The 23,484-nt window shown below is 43.5% G+C and overlaps 3 protein-coding genes across 4 annotated transcripts; all 3 read right to left on the bottom strand.

Annotated features, from left to right (window-relative positions):
* Positions 1-1,397: 1,397 nt before the first annotated feature.
* tax1bp1a (Tax1 (human T-cell leukemia virus type I) binding protein 1a) lies at positions 1,398-14,498 on the bottom strand (the record flags this gene model as incomplete). Its single annotated transcript, XM_080859154.1, has 16 exons — positions 1,398-1,599; positions 1,735-1,820; positions 2,398-2,522; positions 2,864-3,017; positions 3,448-3,534; positions 5,723-6,039; positions 6,561-6,627; positions 7,307-7,507; positions 7,794-8,045; positions 8,188-8,328; positions 8,554-8,644; positions 9,229-9,326; positions 9,613-9,771; positions 12,917-13,107; positions 13,336-13,438; positions 14,295-14,498. The coding sequence occupies 16 exons, from the start codon at positions 14,496-14,498 to the stop codon at positions 1,398-1,400; spliced, it is 2,478 nt and encodes an 825-aa protein (XP_080715280.1).
* A 2,033-nt stretch (positions 14,499-16,531) lies between these two features.
* LOC308381433 (sororin-like) lies at positions 16,532-23,446 on the bottom strand (the record flags this gene model as incomplete). Of its 2 annotated transcripts, XM_080858999.1 has the most annotated exons (6): positions 23,332-23,446; positions 22,082-22,235; positions 19,320-19,390; positions 18,671-18,715; positions 17,702-18,286; positions 16,532-16,612 (listed from the first exon to the last, which is right to left on the bottom strand). In XM_080858999.1, the coding sequence occupies exons 1-6, from the start codon at positions 23,332-23,334 to the stop codon at positions 16,532-16,534; spliced, it is 939 nt and encodes a 312-aa protein (XP_080715125.1). In that variant the 5' UTR covers positions 23,335-23,446. The 2 variants fall into 2 exon arrangements, with proteins under 2 accessions (XP_080715125.1, XP_080715126.1); XM_080859000.1 differs by lacking the exons at positions 22,082-22,235; positions 23,332-23,446 and adding an exon at positions 19,780-19,789.
* LOC308381182 (putative nuclease HARBI1) lies at positions 20,487-21,920 on the bottom strand (the record flags this gene model as incomplete). Its single annotated transcript, XM_080858704.1, has 3 exons — positions 21,057-21,920; positions 20,792-20,982; positions 20,487-20,666 (listed from the first exon to the last, which is right to left on the bottom strand). Exons 1-3 carry the CDS (start codon positions 21,724-21,726, stop codon positions 20,487-20,489), a joined length of 1,041 nt encoding a protein of 346 aa, XP_080714830.1. The 5' UTR covers positions 21,727-21,920.
* Positions 23,447-23,484: the final 38 nt, after the last annotated feature.

Genomic DNA, 23,484 nt, shown 5'->3' with positions numbered 1-23,484 from the left:
AAGTGCCCTGAACCCCAAAACATTTGTATTTATGCAGGAATGTAGACCTGTACATATGATGAGGGCTTCACGTTGAGCAGGACTACTTACTACATGCATTTTTTTAGTTTGAAAGAACGTAATTCTATTTTTATTATAACCTGATTCCAAACACCCACAGACGAGTCATGATTCCAGACGATGCGTAAATAAAACACACCCAAGTTCCAGGGCATGGAAACACGTTTGTTTGTAAGTCAAACCAATCAAAGTGTGATAGCATTACACAGGCTCTGACGTAAGTCAACTCCCACAAAGGTATTCCATTACAATATACAATAGTCACATAAAGCTATCAGCATTTTACTGTGTTACCTAACATACAATAGCACAAGACCTATTCTGGCTGTTTATGCAAACAATCTGTAGATGTTCAGAACCAGAACCACCCCTAAATGCTAATGTCCCACTGCTATCGTTCACCTTTCACCTCCACATATGTTGGACACTTACTGGTGATCTCCGCTACCAGAATCAGTTCCTCGTCTGGTTCCCAAAAGTAATGGACATACTATAACATCTTAACAGCGCATAGAACAGAGCTATTCACAAAGACTATCTGATGGCATACACAGGCACTGCGACTCAAGCAGGGACTGTAGCACATGCTAACGATCATCTCTAGCACATGCTACAGCCATGTGTTTCAGATCATGAGGGTTTGAGAATGTCACACGAGAGTCTCTGTGTGTGTGCATCTCAAATCTGCCAGGTGTGCATGTATCTGGGCATACGTGAGCAAAGGGTGTATGTGTTTATAGGTAGGGAAACAGGATGCTTAACGCTGATGTACATTACATTTATGGTAGACTTATGGTAGTCTTATGGTAGCTATAATAGATATTCTGAGATTAAATAATGCAATAACCACAGGTGGTTTCTAGCCTTGTAAATAAAACTGTAATGAACTCTACTATGGCGGCTAAGGGACATGGATATATAACCAACACTGATGAGCAGCAAGGAAATTAAATAACTGGCATCACTGCCAGCCAATTATTTAGTGTGTACACAGCACGTTGAATGGAGGTGGTGGGCTCAGAAGATGGAGAAGTCTGGTGGTGGTTAAAAAGAACCTCTGGTATGGCTTACATGAACTTTAAAACCAGCTGTAATGTATGGCAATGCCATCAGCAGTCACCTACAGCCTTCCTCACTTAAGACACATCATCAGCAGTCTATTCACCACAGTCTTTTGACAGTAGACAGCCAGCCACACACACACACGCACACGCACACGCACACGCACACGCACACGCACACGCACACGCACACGCACACGCACACGCACACACACACACACACACACGCACACACACACGCACACACACACGCACACTGTTCCTGGTATGTGGTAGCTATTCAAAGTTGAGAACGTTCCCATCAAAATGCGTGAGAACGTGCCTCTCGTAGAGCAGCTGCTGTGTGTGCAGGGGGAACTGCTCGCTGCACACAGGACACACCCGCCAGTGGGCCTCCACGTGCTGCTCGAAGCTGCGCTGCTCAAACTGGGGAGGGAAGATCACCTCACACAGCGGACAGCGCTTCTGCACCGCAGACCTTGAGGTGGGCAGGGGGAACAAGGAGGGGAAACGCTAGTTAGTTTAATGTACAGCCCTTCATACAGGCAAAGAGTGTGTGTGTGTGTGTGTGTGTGTGTGTGCGTGTGTGTGTGTGTGTGTGAGAGAGATTCACCCGGTATCAAAGCAGAAGCTGGTTCTCTTCTCAGTGTTTGGGGGACTTTGAAGGCCAAACCCCTCATGAGCGTCCTCACTTCCATTCTGCAAGGCACACAGATGCATGTCCTAGTTTTGGGCTTTTCATTTTGTGACCCACATATGCGAACCCCTTCCCACACACTTGGTACAATTCCTGACTATCCATAAATGCTTCGAGGTAAAGGTTCGCCGCACTTACAGGGGTACAGGTCGCACTAGTGACAGACCAGCGCAGAGCAGTGGCCGCCACCCGCAGCCAATTAGTCAGCCTTACACAATTAATGAGCTTAATGAGTGGAGCAAAATGGTGATCAAGGGCACAGAGAGAAACAAAATGTAGACAACACTTTCAAGAATGTCACGCTAATCTTAGTGTTAAGGATGCAGGCAGCCATTCGTTTTTGTTTCGCAAACATGGTTAATGATATTTGAGCTCAACAGACGATCAAATCAAAGCCCTCCCTTTTGTGATTTGCCTTGCTAACTTTCTGCAAATCAGTTTATTTTCATTATCATCTTCATTTGTGGTCTAATTTCGGGTCAGTAACAATGTATGTGTGTGTGAGGGGATGTGTGTGGTTGTTCAATCGTCTGACTAGGTTGTGTGTAGTATGTTTCTATTTGTGTGTGCGCGCCTCACTTGGCGAGGGTCTTGAAAGACGTTCTCGAGGCCATCAGGAATACTCAGACCGCGAGATGGTTGCATACATACCACTCCTTCAGTGCCTGTCACCCCAGAGGACCCACTAGCACCATCTACAGGGTCTGTGAAAGGACGGAAATAGAGAGAACGGTCATCCAGCAGGTGACACACAGCAGACGCACAGGAGGATGGACACACTTACAGATGAGCAGATGAAAGACAGACAGCCTGGGGTCAGACAGACTCACGTAAGTAAACAGTCACAGGCAGACAGTCAGACAGACACACAGAGGGGGAGACAGGAGACAGTCAGACAGACACACAGAGGGGGAGACAGGTAGACAGTCAGACAGACACACAGAGGGGAAGACAGGAGACAGTCAGACAGACACACAGAGGGGGAGACAGGAGACAGTCAGACAGACACCCAGAGGGGGAGACAGGAGGGGCGGGCAGGCGGTACCTCTGGCATAGGGGTTGCCGTACTGCAGGTCAGCAGGTCTCTGTTGGATGAGGGGGGGAGGTGGATGCTCCTGGGTGTAGGGGAGTGGGTAGAGCAGGGCCACCTGCTCCCCCGAGCACTCTGGCCTCTGCAAGGCCCCATACAAGCGCAGCTCCTGGCACACACAACATGACACGCCACACCACACGTCACGCCATGTCACCACACGTCACCACACGTCACCGCGGCCAGAGTTCTGGACAGTGTTTACAAGCATGAGAGTCGTTTCCAGCACTGTGATTTTACAACTCATATGGGAAGAAACAAATAACTAACTACAATTAACTGATAACATTCAACTGAAACTCTACTGGAAAGGGATAGAGCACTTAACTAAACCAAATAATATCCCATAACTACGGACAAACAAGAGGAGGGGGTGAGACTCATGTAGAGAAGTGGCAGCCCTGTGGGTACACTCATCTGAAGCAGATTATTTAAGAACATTCCATTTTCATGTGGTATCCAGTGACTCAGACTCAGATATGTGTAAATAGTGTAAAAACACCAAACATACAGTATATTTTGAAAGATTTGGCCCTTACCTTCTCCAGTCTCTCCTTCTCACGCATGACATCAGACAGGGTCTCCCTCAGAGCAGTCACCTCTCTGGACTTCTCATCCAGCTGAGCCTGAAACACACGTGACATTTCGATGAACGCTCTGATTCCAGATTGAAAGGAAATAATAATGCATAATGTGTGTTTATGTGTGTGTGTGTGTGTCTGTGTGTGTATGTGTGCATATGTGTGTTTATATGTGTATATGTGTGTATTTGTGTGTGTATGCGTGTATATGTGTGTATGTGTGTATATGTGTGTGTGTGTGTGTGTATATGTGTGTGTGTGTGTGTGTGTGTATGTGTGTCTATGTGTGTATAGTATACTGTATGTGGGTGTATGTGTGTATACAGTGCTGCTTGAAAGTATGTGAACCCCTCGAGCAGTTTAGAGTTTTCTGTTGTTTTACCATGATTTTCCTATTTTATCATTGCCAGTTTTCCATTTATGAAATGTCAGGTTTGTGTTTATCAATTGCATGTACTTATTTTGAGGGAATTGTGTGAGTAGCCAGAAAACTACAGTGCCACTTTAAAGTATGTGAACCCCTTGACCACTTAGGAGTTTTCTGTTGTTTTTCCATGATTTTTCATTTTTTTCATCACCAATTTCCATAGAAGGAATGTCAGGTTTATGTTTTCATTTGCATGTACTTTTTTTAGAGGGAATTGTTTGAGTAGCCAAAAGACTACATGAAACATGGAATTAGTCCATTTCAAAAGTAAGTGAACCCCCAGCTGAATTGGTAAAGTCAAGCAGGTAACAGATTCAGTGAAACTTATTTGGGTGCTTAATGGGTCAATTAAGCAAACCGATCATCTGAGACATCCTTAGGGAAAGGTTTGGGCAACACAGATTAAAAGAGAGAGGAAACCAAACTACTGTAGTGCCAAGGTGTACCCACACAGATCAACAATGCCGAAAGGAAACGAGATATCCGAGAACATCAGGAAGAAGGTTCTGACAGCCCATCAGTCTTGGGAAAGCTATAAGACCATCTCCAAAAGATTCCAGCTCCATCAATCCATCCAAGACAAATAATTTAGAAATGGAGGGCATTCAACATGACCGCATCTCTGCCTAGAAGTGGTCGCCCATCAAGACCATCACCAAGAAGCACCAGAAGAAGAATAAATCAGGTAAAAATCAACCCACACATCATCTCTAAAGAGTTTCAGACCTCTCTGGCAGCATCTAGGGTAAATAAACATGCGTTTACAATCAGACGAAAATTGAATAGACATAACATTCATCGGAGGGTTGCTAGAAGGAAGCCTCTTCTCTCCAGAAAGAAAAAAGCTGCGCGTTTCAACTTTGCCAGAGAGCACTTGAACAAACCACAGGCCCTCAGAAAGTCCATTCTCTGGACAGATGAGTCCACGATAGAATGATTTGGTCACAATCAACACTGCTTTGTTTGGATAAAAGCCAACACTGCATGCCAAGAAAAGAACCTCCTCCCAGCAGTGAAGCATGGTGGTGGAAATGTGAAGGTCTGGGGCTGCTTTTCTGCTTCCGGACCTTGACGGCTTCATATTATCCAGGGAAACATGAATTCTCAGGCCTATCAACAAATTCTTGATCAGAATCTCCGGCCACCAGTCAGGGACTACCAAAGAATGGCTTAAAAGAAAGAGGATTGGTACTCTGGATTGGCCTAGTCAAAGTCCGGACCTCAATCCAATAAAGCTGTTGTGGCTAGACCTGAAGAGGGCGGTACATGCCAGATGTCCCTCCAACCTCTCTCAACTGGAAGAGGAGTGGGCAAAAACCTCCAACAGCAGATGCCAGAGACTGGTCAGGGCTTACAGAAGACGTTTGGTTGAAGTAATAGCTGCAAAAGGAGGTGCCACAAGCTACTACCTAAAATGGTTGACAGACTTTTGCACATGTCACAATTTTAGTTTTTGTGAGATAAAACCCCTTTGTTGAAAAAATAATGAAAATAAATAATTTGTCTTTGTGTTAATTATTTGGAAAATCTGCTTTACAAATTAGTGTTTTGATGTACATTTAATAATGTTATTTTACATTTTTTTTTACAATGCAATGACCATGTCTAGAGGGTTCACAAGCTTTCAAGCAGCACTGTATGTGCCTGCATTAGGAGGGAAGACACTTCACTGCACTATTATGAGAACAAGAGGAGGGAGGGACTGAGTGTGTTGCGTGATGTTAGTGTGTGATTGTGTGTGTGTGTTTATTAAACTGCTGTTACCGTCAGAAGTTGAGTGATGTGTGTGTGTGAAACTGCTGTTACCTTCAGAAGCTGAGAGAAGTTCTTGTTGATGGAGCACTGCTCTCTCCATGTCTCCTCGACCATGGCTAATTCATCACCCTCTTCCTCCTCTCTCCTCTCTTCGATCATGGCTAAGTCGGCACCCTCTTCCTCCTCTCTCCTCTCCTCTTCTCCCTGACTATGTTGTTCGCTCTCCAGTATTTCTCCTCTCTCTCTCTCTCCATCACCATGACCATCATGCTCCCCTTCTGTTTCTCTCGTCTCCTCTCCCACTCCACCTCTCTCCCTGGCTGTGTTCTCTTCAGAAGGAGTATCGTCTCGTGCAGTAAACAGCTTATCTGAAAGCATCCCACCATTAAAACAGCCTTCATGAGTGTATGCAGACCGGTGAGCCACTGCAATCAGGAGTATGAATGAATGGGTCTGTATGGAAGTACGTGTGAGATGTGTACATAAGGATGTAGGTTTGCATATGGTCCATAGGGACTAGTCACGACCAAAGTTTGGGAAAGACACAATTGTCCCCACCAATATTAATTTTAACCGATAATTTTAATTGCCTGTTTAATTGCCTGACTGATTAAATCAGTTCCAAGTTCCACAAGTTAGTACACAAAGTTGATATATTTTAATAAAGTTTGCCTGTAATAATATAATATCAACATAGTTTTTTTGATATGGGGGGGAGCTGTCGGGAAGTGGCCCTACCAATACTGAGACCAAACCTACACCCTTGTGTGTACATGTGAAACAAATGTGTATGTGTGAGATGTGTACGTGTGAGATGCGTAAGTGTGAGATGTGTATGTGTGAGATGTGTATGTGTAAGATGTGTTTTTGATTAAATGTATGTTTAAACCTGGGCTTGGTGAGCTGGTCTCCTGGATCATCTCCGTCGTCATCTCAGCATCAATTCTCTTTGCATCCTGTAGACAAGGACGCCCCACTGTTCAGTTATTGGTGTATTTGGCACTATTGACATTCGTTCAGTTTTTGTCATAAATCAACAATCACCAGCGTTAAATCACCAGTGTTAAATCAAAAGCTGACAAGAGGCAACAAAGACAGGTCTCTGCTGTAGCCTTGTTGCTGCTGTTTTAACTTCATGAAGTGTCCTCATCCTCTCTCAAGACAGACATCAAAACATTACTCCTCCCGCACCGGGCTTTCTAATTGGCATTAGGCATTCAGTGCTCACATTCCACAACCACAGATTGGTCCTTGGCAGTTCCAGATTGTGAAGGATGCATGCAGACGCTTCCTCAATGCTCCTGAGTCCAGTGGCATATAGGGCTCTACACCTCACAAGCTCATGGTTGGTTTGGTGGTGATCCTAGCCTTGCATTCTCTATCCTGCTGCTAACCTGTTGGAGGGTGCCAATGGGGGATAGGAAGTTTGCTGTGGGCAATGGGAGTCCTCCCTCTAGTTCAAAGTGGCAATATAGTGTATGTGTAATAGGATTCTTAAAACCCCAAATTCTGTTAAATCATATCTAAAAAAATGTCTATTAATAGGATGTCCTTGCTTGTGATCCTGAAGAGGATTTAGGCTGAAGTTGCCTCACATGAAGGAAGCTGTTTGAGAGGGTTCTGTCCAGCACTTACTTCTGATTCCACCTGATCCGGACTCTCAGGAGGAGCTATCCTGGGCTGCTGGCTGAGCTGCTTGACCTGCTTGCGGAGCTTCTGACACTCTCTGTACTTCTCCTTGTAGTGCTCCGCTGCCATCTGCAGACGGACCTTCAGCTCATCCACCTCCTTGTGGAGCTCCGCCTCCACCTGTGACACGGGACAGGAGTCTCCGCCCTAAAAACAGGACAAAGGTCAAGAAGTTAAAAAAAGACAAGATGAGCACGAACAGATTGGTGTGTATTCTTAAAGCGTTGTTGGAAAAAAAAATTGGCCTCGGTAACAAAATCTTGAGAGTGATTTACGGGGATTGAAGCGATATGGAAGAAAAGGTTTATGGAGAGACTACAGATGAGATTAACAGAGACTACAGATGAGTCTTTGGGGGGGGGGGAGATAAGACAAGATAAGACACTGGCTAGTGGTTACGTCTAGAAGACAATATGGTGAGTGTGATGATGACCTCCTTCTGATAGGCGACGTGTCTCATCCTCTCCAGCTGTGACTGGGCGCTCTGGCCCTGGGCCTGGGCCTCTGATAGGCTGGAGCGCAGGGCGTCGGCCTCCTGCCTGACCCTCTGGAGCTCCCCGGCTGTCTGCTCACATCTGCTGGACGCGGAGCACAGGTCTGCCCCCAGGAGCACAGCCTCCTGCTGGGAGCACTGGAGTTTCTCCTCCGCCTGCTGGAGATGCTCCTTCAGACGGATAGCCTCACCCTACACACACACACACACACACACACACACACACACACACACACACACACACACACACAGTAAAATATTACATAAAACATGCCAGAAATAAACGTGTACACAAACCCAAACAGTCCTTCCTCTTGATGTGTGTGTGTCTTACTATGTCTGCAGTGCGGAGGAGTCTCTGCAGCTCCTCTTGGTACTGGGCGATGGTCACTTCCCTGTTCAACTCCATGGCTTTCAGCATCTGCAGCTCTGCAGTCAGCTTAGTGTTCTCCAGCTCTGCACTCCGCACCTGGGCCTGTACAGGCACAGACACCCCACATACACAAACGCACACAGACATACATACACACACACACGCACACACACACACACACACACACACACACCACACACACAGACACCACCCACACACATAACACTCACACATAACACACACACAAACGGTCATGAATACAGGAGCACAGACACAGAGACACATTCACACCGATGCCAAAGTGCACACACACATGCTGATACCCACTTTATGGAGATCCCTCTCAGCTCTCTCAGCCTTCAGGTTGGACTCCACACTGTCTTTCTCCAGTGTTACCTTGTGTAGCTTGTCCCTCACACTAACACAAACATACACACACAAACAAACAGACAACCATCACCACCAGAATCATAGCATTTAGCATTTGTTAAATATTTAAAACTTTTGGATTGTCCCCTATCTGCTGTATGCTTTATGTGCGCGCTAAAGAATAATTGCTAAAGTGCAGAATTTCCTTTCCCCAAAAGACTGTGAGAAAGTGGTCCATGCTTCTATCGCTTCCAGACTGGACTACTGTAATGCACTCTCTACTCTAGTAATTGGCAGGCATCAGTCTCCAAGCTATACTTAGTCCAAAATACAGCACCTAAACTAATATATACTAGTTTTAGCTTTTGCCAGTTGACCTCTCTTTTTCTTGTTTTATTTTGTTGTGTTATTTGGTCTTTTATTCTTAAACTTTAAATGTTGCTTTGATATGTTCTACATGTTTTTAGTCTTTGTGTCTTTTTAAATCTCTTATTTTTGTTTTACTGTCAATTGATTCAACTCGACCAAGTTGTATTCTGATTGGGTTACAATTCCATTTACTGAAAGAATCTACACTCTTTGTTAATGCATCAGGAGAACATGCATGCACATGTGTACAGATGCGTTTCTCACAGCTGTTGTTCCTCCTCGAGTTGCATAGTCCGCTCCTTTGACTCGTGAAGCCTTTTCCTCAGCTCGTCTCTCTCAGCCTCACACAGATGGAGAAGCTCCTGTTATACACACACAGTACAGTGAAACTCCCACACATGGACACCCTATGGTCATACACACGCACAGTGCTGTGAAACTCCCACACATGGACACCCTATGGTCATACACACACACCGACTCCCATACACACAGCACTGCCATCTTACAGACACCCAAACCATTGTGAAAACAGAAAACACAGCCATCCATTCCAATGCGACCATCAAATTAAAATCCATTTCCGCAGTTTTTATTTCTCCAGTCTCCACTGCACATGCTCCATTCACACTGGGTCTCCATGGATACCTTGTTATGTGTGTGTATCTGGGCATAGGTGTCCCTCTCCTCGTCTCTCTCCCTCTGGAGTCTCCGCTGTTCAGCCTGCATCTGCTCCTTCTCTCGCTGCAGGACACACAGCCTCTGCTGCAGCTCCATGCACTCCTGCTGCGCCACACACACACGCTGCTGCTCCACGCCGCCGCAGCCACCGCAGCCACCGCAGCCGCCGCAGCCGCCGCAGCCACCGCAGCCGCAGGGAGATTGGAAGGGAGAACAGGAAGATGTATTCACATGAACAAGATATATTCACAGTAGAATAAAGAAGTAGTGTTAAGTATTACATATGCTTGGCACAAGAGAGGAGGACTGAAGCCAACATATGAGATTATAGTAAAGCTGATACTGGAATGGTATAGGTATGGTATGTTGTTTTTAGAATTACTATTAAGATGAAAGGAGATTATAAATTTAACAAGCTTACTTAAATTATTATGTACATTTAGATGGTAGGAGATTATACATGCAACAAATTTACTTAAATTGATCTGTTCATTTACCATGTAACTACATAAAGGATTCATTCTCAAAATAGCCTGCATGTTCAAAGTGGGAGGCATTCAAACTGTCTGTAACAGCAGGCTATCCAGTCCAGTTTTGCTCACCTGGACACATCAGCAGCCTATTTTACAAATGATATAATATTATTCGTTTAAATTTTGATTGTGTTTTTCCTTCATTATGAGAAAATAAATGTACACATATATTGAATTACCTGGACAAACGGAAACCTAAAATATCGTATATGTTTATGTTCACATAGTTGGATGTTTTCGATATCTCAGTTTTCATAACTTACTTCTAGGCCCACAGAAACATTTATATCAATATCAGCTCTAAAACTATGAGACCTAGCCAAATCAGGAGACAGCACTTCTTCTTTCTCCCTCCAGGGGGCGTGCAATGCAACCTAGCTGCTAGGCTATAGATTCACCCCAAGGTGGTTATTGGCAGATTAAACTCTGCTGACCTTCTTTGAAATAGATATTTTTGGTACTCAGATCATTGGATCTTTAAAGGTGCATTATGCAACAATTATGCTTCAGGATTAGGGTTAGGATAAGCAGTTTAACCTTAAAATAACAGCTTAAAAAAAATTGGGGCGCTACAATGACATTTAATATTGAGAATCGCGTCGGTGCCATTGGCATAGCATATAACTGCGTTATGTAGTTTCGCCTGCCGCAGCCCTGACTTGTTTACCTTCTGCCGATCTAGTAAGTAGCTTATTTGCCGTCTTGCTTAGTCTTGTGTTGCACTTGCTTGATGTTTGACTGTGTAAGGTCAGCACATTTCAAGAGATTTCGTTAGTTTTAGCTGCTAGCATACCTTTAGCGAATAGCTATTGCTCCTTATTGCACCTTTAAAGAGCAGGAAAATAACTGTAGGTACAACTGGAACTCCACAAATTAATAAGTTAATTGTCTGATTCACTCCTAATGTGAAACCTGACCTGGCACCATCATCCTACTTGGACCACACACATACTTTGAGTTGGCCTTAGACATTGCCAGCCATATGGAGAGGAAACTCAAAGAAAAGTATTGACATTAATGCACAACTGCACTCCCATTTATTCTGCGCCCGTACACAGGGCTAATGCACCTACATTATTTAAGTACCCCTGTGTGAGGCCAATGTGCCAGCAGAACACACTGAAAGAGACATGTCAAGACCCATAGGATGCCTCTGCACTACCATGTCCCTCCCTCTCGGCAGGTGCAACTGGCATAGCCGTGTCTGAAGGATGGCAGCCTGCCACAGTGATCAAGGTAAGGGAAGAACCAAGGGCATGTGATGTCATCCCAACTGAAGAGGCCCTATACACGAGAAACAGGGAACATCTTTGGTGTGACAAGACTGGTCCAACTAGAGCTGGGTTTCGATTCAAATTTTTCAAATCGATTCGATTCCGATTTTTAAGTTTCAGAATCGATTTTTTCCGATTTTCTCAGATTCCATCCGATTCGATCCGATTTTGATCTGATTTCCGATTCGATCCGATTCGATCCGGGGGTTAATGTTATTAAAAATTAAAAATGTATTTGAACCGTTTCCTTCACTTCATGACTGTGTAGAGAAGCAACATATTAAAACTAGTATTATATCAATATTAAACAGCAAATCTTACAAGTATTGGTAGTTACTGATGGCTGGAAGACTGATGAAAAGGTTAAGGGTCAATCTACCTTCAAGAAAGATAATTCAGGACAATAAATGGAGGACATCATTGAGGTGACTATATCTGCAACAGTGGATTCCTACTGGGACACTAACCAGTGCATTATTATTATGCTTGAAAATCATTAAGAATTCACCCAAAAGCGGTTGCTACCAAAAGCAAAAATCGATCTTTGGACGTACGAATCGATAATCGGTCATTAATATGCGAATCGATTAAAAATCGGAAAATCGATTTTTTTCAACACAGCTCTAGGTCCAACCAGTCCTACTGTAAGACCAGCCGAAGTCTAAAACCCTGGAAGCAGTCCCTCCAATACAACCAACTCATAATTCACTTTGTCTGAAGACCTCTCTCTCTCTACACTGCAAAAATGCTTTTCTAACCTAGTGTTATTACTTTTATATTGAGATGAAAAAATCTAGTTGGTCTTGTTTCTAGCTAAATTGTACTACCTAGTGCTTTCTTGGTAAGGTTATTTTTGCCTATTTCAAGCAAATATGACTTATTTTAAGAAATCTTAACAAGCCAAATTTGCTTAACACACTGGCAGCCTAATTTGCTTGTTTTAACACAATCCTGCTTAAAACAAGCAAATTTGGCTGCCAGTGCGTTAAGCAAATTTGGCTTGTTAAGATTTCTTAAAATAAGTAATATTTGCTTGAAATAGGCAAAAATAACCTTACCAAGAAAGCACTAGGTAAGTACAATTTAGCTAGAAACAAGACCAACTAGATTTTTTCATCTCAATATAAGAGTAATAACACTAGGTTAGAAAAGCATTTTTGCAGTGTAGATGGTGCCCTGTTAGTCTTTGAAGTTAAAAAACACATGATATCAGTATAAGATCATACCTTCTACCTACAGTGGCACTCAGATAAAAAAGGAACCAAGGAAACAAATGAAGAGGACAAGTTCAGGTGTGGGCGGGGAAAATGATAAACTTGCAAATCAATAAATGATCAAAGTGCTGATAGACTGAGAGCTGGTGGACCATGAAGATTGATGCAAAAGTACAGATGATTGGTTAGACAAAAGTGCAAAAGAGCTGGATGCAAAAGCACAAATGATCGGTCACACTCCTGGTTCTACCTCCAGGAGTCCAGTCTTGGTGGTCACCACCAGGATGTCCGAATTGCCCTCGTCCTCCACGGTCAGAAGCTCCTCCCCTGAGGGTGTGGCTTGTCGGAACTGGAAAGGCGTGCTGGCACCGCGAATCTCTCCTCCATGGGTCACGTAACAGAACTGATAGAATTCTCCATCACTACGGGGAACATAGTAACCTACGAAACAAGGGTGTCATCAGTGAAATGGTTAGAACTGGTGAGTATGGGTATGTATTTGTGTGTGTGCGAGGAGTGGGTGGGGGCGTTTCACAATCACCAGAGCTCCAAGGTGACAAAGCATTCCAGCTGACGTGCATTGACATTCTGAATCAGAAGTTTACTTAAATGTCACCACTGAAACATTTCTCCTTTGGTTTTGAGGAAGAGTGCAAGCCTATTCCTTACCCTGGAATACTATTACTCTGTGGACGGTTGAGCCTTCTACATAACTCTCTGGCATGGGAGACCACAGGAACGTGTAGTAATCTCTGGCGGTGCTCCAGCCTACCTGTGGACACACACCCATACACCCATAAACACACCACTGCAGGTCACAAAAACACAAGCCTTTACGGCTCATTCATAGCACAAGATTTTGCGGTCTATGAAAAGGAAAGTGTTCCTAAGTGTGGTGGGAGTTCCTGTTGGCATGCACTAAGACCATTGAGAACTGCTTGAAAATGAGACTAGTTTAAGAGCGGCCTTGTGCTACATGTTTGTAAACAAAAGAATCACAAGGATTTAGACTGTAATGCACCTTCACATGCACTAACATTCACCATATTGGAAATAGGCACAATGGCTTTTCAAAAAGATTTGCATTCTATGTGCATATGAAGTGTTTTCACCGCATGCTTCAGCTCGATGAATACTGGAAGAAGGTAAACAACACTATTCGTGGTGTGGATAACATCATATCTGTGATTCCTTAACAAGGAGTTGTCGAAACATGTTGTAGTACAAGCAGTCACAGTAATAATTGATTATTCTGACACTTATCAGATTGGTTGATCCATATTTACAGAAACTCACAAACCCTGCTTTCTGAAGTACCCCTTTGATGGACTTCAATAGCCTGACCCAGATTCACAGAAATAAACGCACAGGCACCTACGTTTAGTTTAACCTGGTTGCTAAGTTGGTGACAATTGTAACACTGACGAAAGACTGTGATGGCCTACATGCCTGAGTTTGTGACTGCACAAAAAAAAAAAACGTTTTTTGTGAACATATCAGTAAGGTATGGGTTTACATACTGCATACATATGGATGTTGATTCAGTTTTTGAGGTAGCAGTATAAGTGCGTAATTGTATGAAGATGTTGACCTAGTCTTTAGGGTGGAATGTGTAGATGCATGCGTACTTTAAAGATGCCAACCCAATCTTTGGGATGGGGTGTTATAGCAGGGGTGAGGGTGTAGTGGCACTCCAGCGGAGCCTGAGGCAGGAAACTCTTCCCCACATTTTGGAAGATCACATGAGCAAAGCTGGACGTCTCTATCGAAACACTGCCCTTAGCTACAGGGCCACAGCCAGGAGATGTTGCAACTTCTCGGAATGATGACATCATCTACGTTTGATGCTTCACCTCAGGTCCTTCGCAGCAGAAGGAAGAGAAGAAAAACAGACAAAATCAGACAAAATGAGAAGCCATGTTTTGAAGCTTGGTCCTTCCACAATATTTGAAGGCTGTGAAACCATAGGACTTGGTGCCTCCTGGTGATGAAGACACTGGGTGGTCCCCCAACCTGTTGCAGGAGATTGTGGCCTTCAGGTCTACTTGACAGCAACTGCGTGCAAGTGACTACACTGTATGTGATTAGAGATATTTGGGTATTCTGCCATGTCGTCTGTTGACCACAAGCTCTGCTAGAAACTCCGCCCTAAAAGATAGCGGTCAACCATCAGCAGCGGAGAACTGTCATTAACACGGTGTTATTTTAACGCAGTAGGCTATCCAACGCATATTTGCTTGCTAAATATATTTGCACTGGTGACAGATGTGAAGGTAACGGCCTGGAGAAGTAGCCTGACGCGGTCGGCTTAAACCAAGTGCCAAAATACATTCCACCCTGGCCATTTATATTTTTGAATATGCAATAAACGAAAATGACCATTCTACCAAGTGTTGATCATACCAATTGTTATTATTCCCCTGTCATCCTAAGTAACGCAGCGCGCACTAACCTAGCCTGTGATGCTAGCCTGCAATATCGACATCAGAGAGTGCAACCTGTGAAGTTACATGCAAATGCACACAAGCCCAGCAAGCCCAACCAGTGATGTTGTCATTGAAATAAGATCTTAAGCTGCATTTAACATTACCACCTGAAGCTTTTAAGATAAACTAAGCAGAAAGCCGGGGTTACCGAGGCAACTCGTACAAAGATGTCAGAAGCTCCATTTTCGATGAGGGTATTGCAATCAGTGCCCTGCGCTGCTACGTGCTTCATGTCGTCACGCAACACATCCCGTCACCGCTGCAAACAAATTGGTAGGTGCCCGCAACCTTCAGTTTGGTAGGTGAAAATAACTCCAATCCACATTTTATGCCCTATCGTAAATAACTGCCATACTTGCCCATTTAGGCACATTGAAATCCTCACCATAGACTTGGCGGTAGCTGATGGTTAGTTAGGTGCAGTGATTCCTTGATTCTGCTCAAATTAAACAGCCCTACAGATTTCAGCCATATACATTCAGAGATAATATATATCAGGAAAACAAGGAATTCTCATTTTGAAATTCTAAAATCATCAGTAATTCTGGTTTTGAGTATAGCATTTTTAATTATTAACGTAAACAAAACAGATTATGCTTTATGCCACATGGCTTTGATTAGCAGTTATGAGGGGTAGGTTAGGTTTGGACCGAGAATTTAGCTTTTGACCATATGCACTGAAATACTCAACCACATAGAAGTTATAGTAGTTATGAGGGGTAGGTTAGGTTTGGACCGAGAATTTAGCTTTTGACCATATGCACTGAAATACTCAACCACATAGAACCTACCAGAACTGTATACACCCAAAGGCCGCAAAAAGAAATAATGACAAAATAATAAACTGTAACAACATCATAAGTTTCAGTGCACCACACATTCGGTGTCCATAAGGTCTATGATATCCGAAGTGTCAGGGTTTGCAAGTGGCCTTATGAAGATTCACTCTATTGGAACCTCTGTTGGTACTTGTATGTATGGTATAGCTAGGAAGGAGAACACTTACACACACTTACACACACACACACACACACATGTATGGAATACAATCAATTACCCGACTTTTTAATTTAAAAAGAAAACTACATACTAGAAATTAAATTTTACAACAGTGTTTAACAAAGAATTATGTTTATTGATGCAGACAAACTTCAGACATAATATACCATTTTAAATGTCATCCTCCAAACACAGTGATAGTTGGAATACAGACAATACTGCAGCATAAGCTCCAACAAACATGAAAAGGTGCACACATATAAGACATAGAGTAACTACAAAGAGTAGCAACTGGGCACACACATGAAAGTGTTCCTGTACATTATTCACTGATGGGTTCACCAAGACACCGAATACATGAACTCATGTAAAAATGTGACCTATTCAACCACCAGCATAAAGTCTTCTGCCTCAGCGAACTCTGCATTCATCTGGGAGGCAAGGTCATCCAGTTCAGACGTCTAGTTTAGAGAGAGGGAAAACATAAACAATAAAAAGTTCAATTGTAGACACTGAAATTAGCAGAATTTGTGCTGTGTTACACATTCAGAAAGTGTACATTTTATTCTGATTTCATGTAGATTTATAGGTCAATGTCTTCGTTTAGGATGCATACAAACAGTTTATTTGGAAACTGAAATCAGAATACATTTGTTTAAATGACCAAAGATTTTGCATATTAATATAAAGGATGCTCTGTCAGCAGCAGCAGTATTAGTAGCTTGAACTCTGGCACTGTCGCATAATAATGAAAATCAGTTGAACCTCTCGGTCATCCACTCTTTATGGATTCAGAAAGCAAGAAATACTGTCCTGTGCAAAACAACAAAGCATTGGCCAATCTTTTCTGTTTGCTAAAAATATTGTTCATGCCGAGTTTGGTTGTGTAAATCCAACCGACATAGATCTAGTTAACCCTATTTATTGTGGGTCCTATGTAGTTTGGTTGTGTAAATCCAGACATAGATCTATTTAACCCTATTTATTGTGTCCTCTGCGGTTTGTTTGTGTAATTCCACAGACATAGGTCTAATTAACCCTATTTATTGTGTTCTCTGTAGGTTGCAGGAAAGTCTCAACATATGAATGGAAACATAACAAAGGTGACTAACCCATTCAGTTGTCAACACAAATACTGGCCATCAGATGATAATATAATCATATCAAGTGAACACCTAGTACTGTTGGCCCCCTAAAATTGTCTCCATCAAATCTTTCATTCCAAATGAGATTAGTCATTATATAAGCCCAAAGATATATGCATACATCTCTCCGGCTCAGCAACCACCCTGTACACTCAAACAAACATCCATTCTAACAAACAATAATACATAAATCGTCCTGGAATAACTATACAATTAAAAAAAAAAAGGCACTAAAAATGATTGGACGGTTAATGGAGCACTTAGCACTCACTGCCACTGTTGTGTTACATCATTACCAGAGAAAGGAAAGAGAGAGAGAAAAGAGATACACATACAGTGCACATATTATCTCCAGGAAGATACAGTGAGAATTACCTGAAATGAAATGAAAAGAAAAGAACCTACTTTCATTGGCTGCACTCTCTTCTTCCGGGGCTGCTTCTTTGCTATAACCACACCTGGGATGTTGAAGTCCGGTCCTAAGGAGAGGCTTGCCTCTGCCTCCGACAGGTTTAAGGTCACTCCACACAGCGAGGACGATGCCTGGGGGGCTGTGGCTGACCGAGACATGGACCGCATCACTGTAGGAGTCTGCATCTTCTCAAACCCAAACAGTGTCTCCCGCCGCGACGCCACCGATGAGCTGGGGCTCCGCTGACTGGGGCTGCTGAACGAAACGTCTCCACTCAGGCGGCTGTAGGAGCGCCGCACCTTCTGGCTCCACACCTCATCATGGGCCTTCTCTGGGGCAGAGGGGGGAGGGGAGAGGCTCCGGGGGGCCAGGATAGGTGACAGGATGGTGGGCCTTGGAGGCGGGGCATCTACAGGTATTGGTGTAGATACTACAGGTTTTGGTGTAGATACTACAGGTTTTGGTGTAGATACCACAGGTTTTGGTGAAGACACCACAGGTTTTGGTGTGGACACTTTAGGCCTCTTCTCAGGCACATTGGACAGCCTCTCGACATTCTCCTTGTTAACCTCTGAGGTCTGTATGAATAGAAAGATGTCTGTCATTACAAAGCATAAAACACATGCGTCTTCATTTACCCAGCGGCAATTTTGTCATAGCAAAGTGGATAAGTGGCTCAATGAATTATGCTCCATGTAATAACCATCTCTAGAGATTTTGGCAGTAAGATTTAATAATACTTGTATTTATATAGAACTTATCAAGCATAGAAACCTGCTCACAATGGTTACCATTTACAATGGTTAGCAGGCTTTGCATGCCAATAAAGACAGACCATCTATAATGTTTGGACAAGCTAATGAACATGGGACACATATTCTAATGCCAGCCACTGGAAAATCCATGTGCGTAATTCACAAACGTACACACATTCTGTCGTCTAAAAACTGCACATTACAAACCTGTGTTTTTCGTGGCACAATCTTCCTCACGGTGAACGTATGTCTCTGAGGAAAACAAGAAAACTGGCAATTAGTCAGGTTTAAGTACAAATGTCTCGAAATTCGGCTTAGTTAGTTTAATGTTTGAATTAAAGAAGCAATAAGGAGTTATGTTCCAAAACAAGAAAGCTAACTACCTAAAGGCATGCAAAAAGCTTTCAAACACCACCAACCAGTGACACTGAGAAGCTTGCCAACACACTAACTGGTGTCTTTTGGCAGTATAGCAGGCAATGTCTTGCTATGAAAGCTTTTCTTCCATTTTTGCAAGGTGTTCCAGACAGGAAACACAGAACTATAGTGCATATCCTTGATGGCTAGTGGGAAAGACACAGGTGTTTATCCGGTCCTTCACCTGTCCATATGCTATCAAAATGAATTTGAGGATGGTCCCAAAACTAGTTACCTCAATAAGTGTCAAATTGTTGCATAGTGTAATTTAAACGTTAACGACAAACAATAGATTGTTTACTAACGTTACACCTACTGATACCATAATCCTAACAGGATGATCAATCCATGATAATCCAAGCACCGAATAAGTTATCTGAAGTAGCGATACACATTTCGGTGTTACTCAGCCTGAACCAAAGTGTCGAACTCAACTCACCGCGACAGGTTTCTCCTCTGGTCCAGAAAGCCTCGCCGACCGCCTGCGAGGAGGGCTGCCATCTTCGGGCTCTATAAACAGAGGGAGAGAGCTGTACGTTAATAAGCTACAAGGCTAAAACATCTGACCAACTGTCTTGTATCACGATGACTGTATTTTGGACTAAAAATAAAAATAATCAACCACGAATTCCATTTAAGTTACAATAAATGTCAGGTTGCGTTTGGTGGCTGCCCAATTTTCGAGCTAGCTAAGAGAGTACGTTACTTAGCCTAGTTAGCTAAAACAACAACAACTAAAGAGAGCAACCTGTATGTGATAGTTCCCTTAACGGAAATGTTTGCAATATCTTCGCCAGTATTAGTTAATAGTCAAAAGTAAAAATCAATACATAAATCAATAAGCACGTCTCGATTATTTTGAAGATATTGCTAATATGAATTAATAAACCAAGCCTTACTCATGTTTCCCGCTTTCCTCTTTGAAACACAAGAGAGAAATGAGCTACAATGTACAACTTCCGGTGAAATTCATCAATCACATAAAAGTCTCTCAACATTTAGTTCATTGGCGGTGTATCTTGTCCCGAGCAGGCCAACTCCTGCGTCAGGCTAATCTTTGATAGCACATTCAACTCCTCTCTAGAAAATGGTAAATTCTAAGGTTACATAGATTTATGAAAACTATAACTTTGTGCCAATGGATATTCAATTGAAACATGTGCCATTGCAGTGCACCAAGCATTGTACGCTCCTTACCCCCATAAATTAATCTCTCACTCATTTATTCACAGCTGAAACTGATTTTGAGGCAGAACCGCAGCCTTCCCCCACCGGCACAGCCGTCCCCCAGAGCTGCCCCACCGGCACAGCCGTCCCCCAGAGCTGCCCCACCGACCCAGCCGTCCACCACCGCTGCCACGCGTGCACCCAGGCCACATAATAACACAGGCAGTGCTGGACAGCCAGGACTGAATCGCGGGGCCACTGGAAGCGCTTGCGTTAACAATGGTGAAAATTAACGATACCCTCCCCCACATAAACAGAAAGATGCCCTGACACCCTTGTTGGAGCTTTACTGAAGTGATGTGTTTAGTTCTCAAGTTAAATTGTAAACTGTATCAAATAATAGTGACAGTCAAATGAATGTTGAAAGGTTTTATTTGGTCTACATTTGACTAATAAGTTGCTGTCGGACTTGGACAGCTTGGGTGTTTTCCGGGTGCAGGGATGGCTCAGGACCCACATTATGGTGAGGAGGTTGGTAAGGCGGCTCCAGGTCTAGTGGTACACCACTTTTCATCGCGATATTGTGCAGGACGCAGCAGGCCATGATCAACCTACACACCTGAAAACGTTGAAAAAACAGCCACAATTGACACGCAACAAATGATTGTATTAGGGTGAGGTGGGCACTATAATGTTATAGCACGAATGAAACACAATCTCTTAGCTGTTGCCCTTCATACACACCTTGTCAGGTTTGTACAGCAGCTTGCCACCTGCTTCGTCCAAACACCCCCACCGTTTTTTCAGCAGCCCGATGCAGCGCTCGGCGGTGGAATGAGTCTGCGCGTGCCTCCAGTTGTAGGCCACCTCCTTTTCAGTCTCAGGGTTGGCGAGTGGGGTCATTAACCAAGGGGCCAGCGGATATTCCGAATCTCCTAATAAAACAAAGTAATTAGGGGAATAGAGCCCTACTGTTGCTGGAACGATACATTTCCGCACAGATACTTACCGATAAGCCACGCGTCTCCAGCGACTCCATTCTCAAGGTGCACACCCACAGAGCTGTTTTGGAGGATGTAGGAGTCATGTGCACCTCCTGGGAAGCGGGAGACCACGTTGAGCAGGTGGTTCTGGGCGTCGCAGATGATTTGGACGTTGATGGAGTGGACGTTTTTTCGATTGAGGTAGGGGAGCGGATCTGGGGAGGGTCCCATGATGCGCACGTGTGTGCAGTCTATTACACCGATGGTGTTGGGCAGACCGGCAATGGCCTGAAAGGCGCTCTTCACTGGGATCTGTTCCTGGTCGGTGTATGGAAACTGGATGTATTGTGGTGCCAGTTGGACGATTCCATCCAAAACTTTCTGGAGACAGCGGCTGATGGTTGATTTCGATAGTTCCACCCTGTCTCCCAGCTCCCTCTGGAACGACCCAGTGGCTAAAAAGCCCAAGGCGGACAGTACCTGGACGTGTGGCGGCACAGGGTTGGAGCGTTTCGTCCGGGACCTCAGTGCTGGCTCCAAGGTATTGCAAAGCTCCAGGAGGACAGGTCTTGGAAGCCTGAAGCGTTCAATGAGGTAGTCGTCGCTCCCTGCGAATAGGTCCACATGGTCGCGGTACAGGCGCTCCCTCCTCAGCGTACGATATGACATATATTCTAAAAGCAGTAGATCTGCCATATTGTGTGTGTGTAGGGTGCAGACTTGGCCCTTTAAATAGCGCAATTTATCACTTATTATTGGATGGCCTGGTTCAATTTACATGACTGATGTTCAAGTCCACGTGCAAGTTCAATGTTTAATTTGACACATGCAACAGCATATCAGAAAGATTAGCTTAACTTTTTCTTAACTGCATTCAAGAATGAGGTCCATTGTCCTTGTCCATGGTCCTATTTGCCACACAGGTTACAATGTGTTAGATGGCTGGGATTATCTACAGCCTTTGTGAACATTTCATTAGAAAACACATTAATGTTTGAAGTGTGTGTGTGTGTGTGTGTGTGTGTGAAAAGGTGTTTGTAAAAGCACTCACTGCTATTGAGATCAATGAGGAACACACGCTTGAGGTGCCTATGGTAGACTAGAGCAGCATGGACTCTGGAGCAGGACTGGTGATCTATGGTGAAGTCGCAGTGGTCTGGATTCCTCCCAAACAGGTAGTACTTCTTCTCATCGATGATTAGCTTCTGCAGGGATGAAAGGAAGAATAAATAGGGCTAGTCAGATGTATGAAATAAATACAACTGGGCCACAGCAAGCACAGGATGGATGGTGTCTCCATGTGGTGAAGGGTTGGGGGTCACTAGTTCACTGAAGGAATAGCAATTGTAGCAGGAGGATATATATTTATATATATTTTAAACACACAAACTTTGTTGACATTAATAAATGTATTGGGACATTGGCTGTTTAGATGGAGATTAACATTGAACCATACCAGCACACACACACAAGTTTATAGAATGAATCTTATTATAGTCTACCTAAATGCAGTTGCTCAAAAGGCCTGTGACAGCATAGATCAGGGACACTAGTGGGGGGGGGGGGGGGGGGGGGAGGTAACAGGGAAATACATGACTCTTGCAGAGCCTGTTCCAGCTCATGAGCTAGATATAGTAAAGTTCTGCCAACACTGCACTGTTTAACAACAACGGGTGCAATCTGTGTTTACTTCTATGAGTTTGTCTCCTTTCACGACATCTAGATGGCGACCGGGTGGTGGTTTTCCTGCCCTGGAGCAATTCATGAGACTATTTATTTGCTCCAACAGTACTTCGCCACTTAAAAGATTAGGGTAATATGATTTTGATTTGCAATCAAACCAGTGGTACGTAACGACGGTTGCAGCACCAACATTGATCAATCCAAGTACAAGACTATGCATAAATCTGCAGACAATAACGTACCGACAGATAACATGTTTCTATCCATACACGTATACTATGAGATGATATTCCGTTTCAGCTACATCCTAAATATACGAAGGTGTAAATTCTTAGCGAACCAATAGCGTGCCCGAAAGACATGAGAGATATGTGCAATATAACATTTAAAGTGGTATAAGTTAGCTATTAGCCTGATACACACTAACGTTAACTTGGTTCTTGGAGTTCTTAGCCAGCTAACGCAAGATAGCAAGTGCTATCCAAAAATGTACACGCACAATGATCGAATAAGTGGTTACTGGAACATACGAGGACACTTTTGCAAAGTTGATAGGACTATTCATAAATGCTGATTGCAGTAAACATTTGGCTTGAACAGGCGTGCTGATTTACTTACCATGACTGCACCTCTGCATCATTCAAGTTGCTTTTAGAATTCCTGTCTTGCTGAAAAAATAATTAGTACTCGCTATGTAAATTGACTTGTTAGTTAACTATTCATAACATTTATTTGAAGGTTTCTCACAGACACTGCCACAGACTTTTAACT

Source organism: Sprattus sprattus (genome assembly GCF_963457725.1).
Source record: "Sprattus sprattus genome assembly, chromosome: 20".
NCBI classification, from domain to species: Eukaryota; Metazoa; Chordata; class Actinopteri; order Clupeiformes; family Clupeidae; genus Sprattus; species Sprattus sprattus.
The sequence above is the reverse complement of the archived record's forward strand: the minus strand, read 5'-3'. Positions and strand labels throughout refer to the sequence as shown.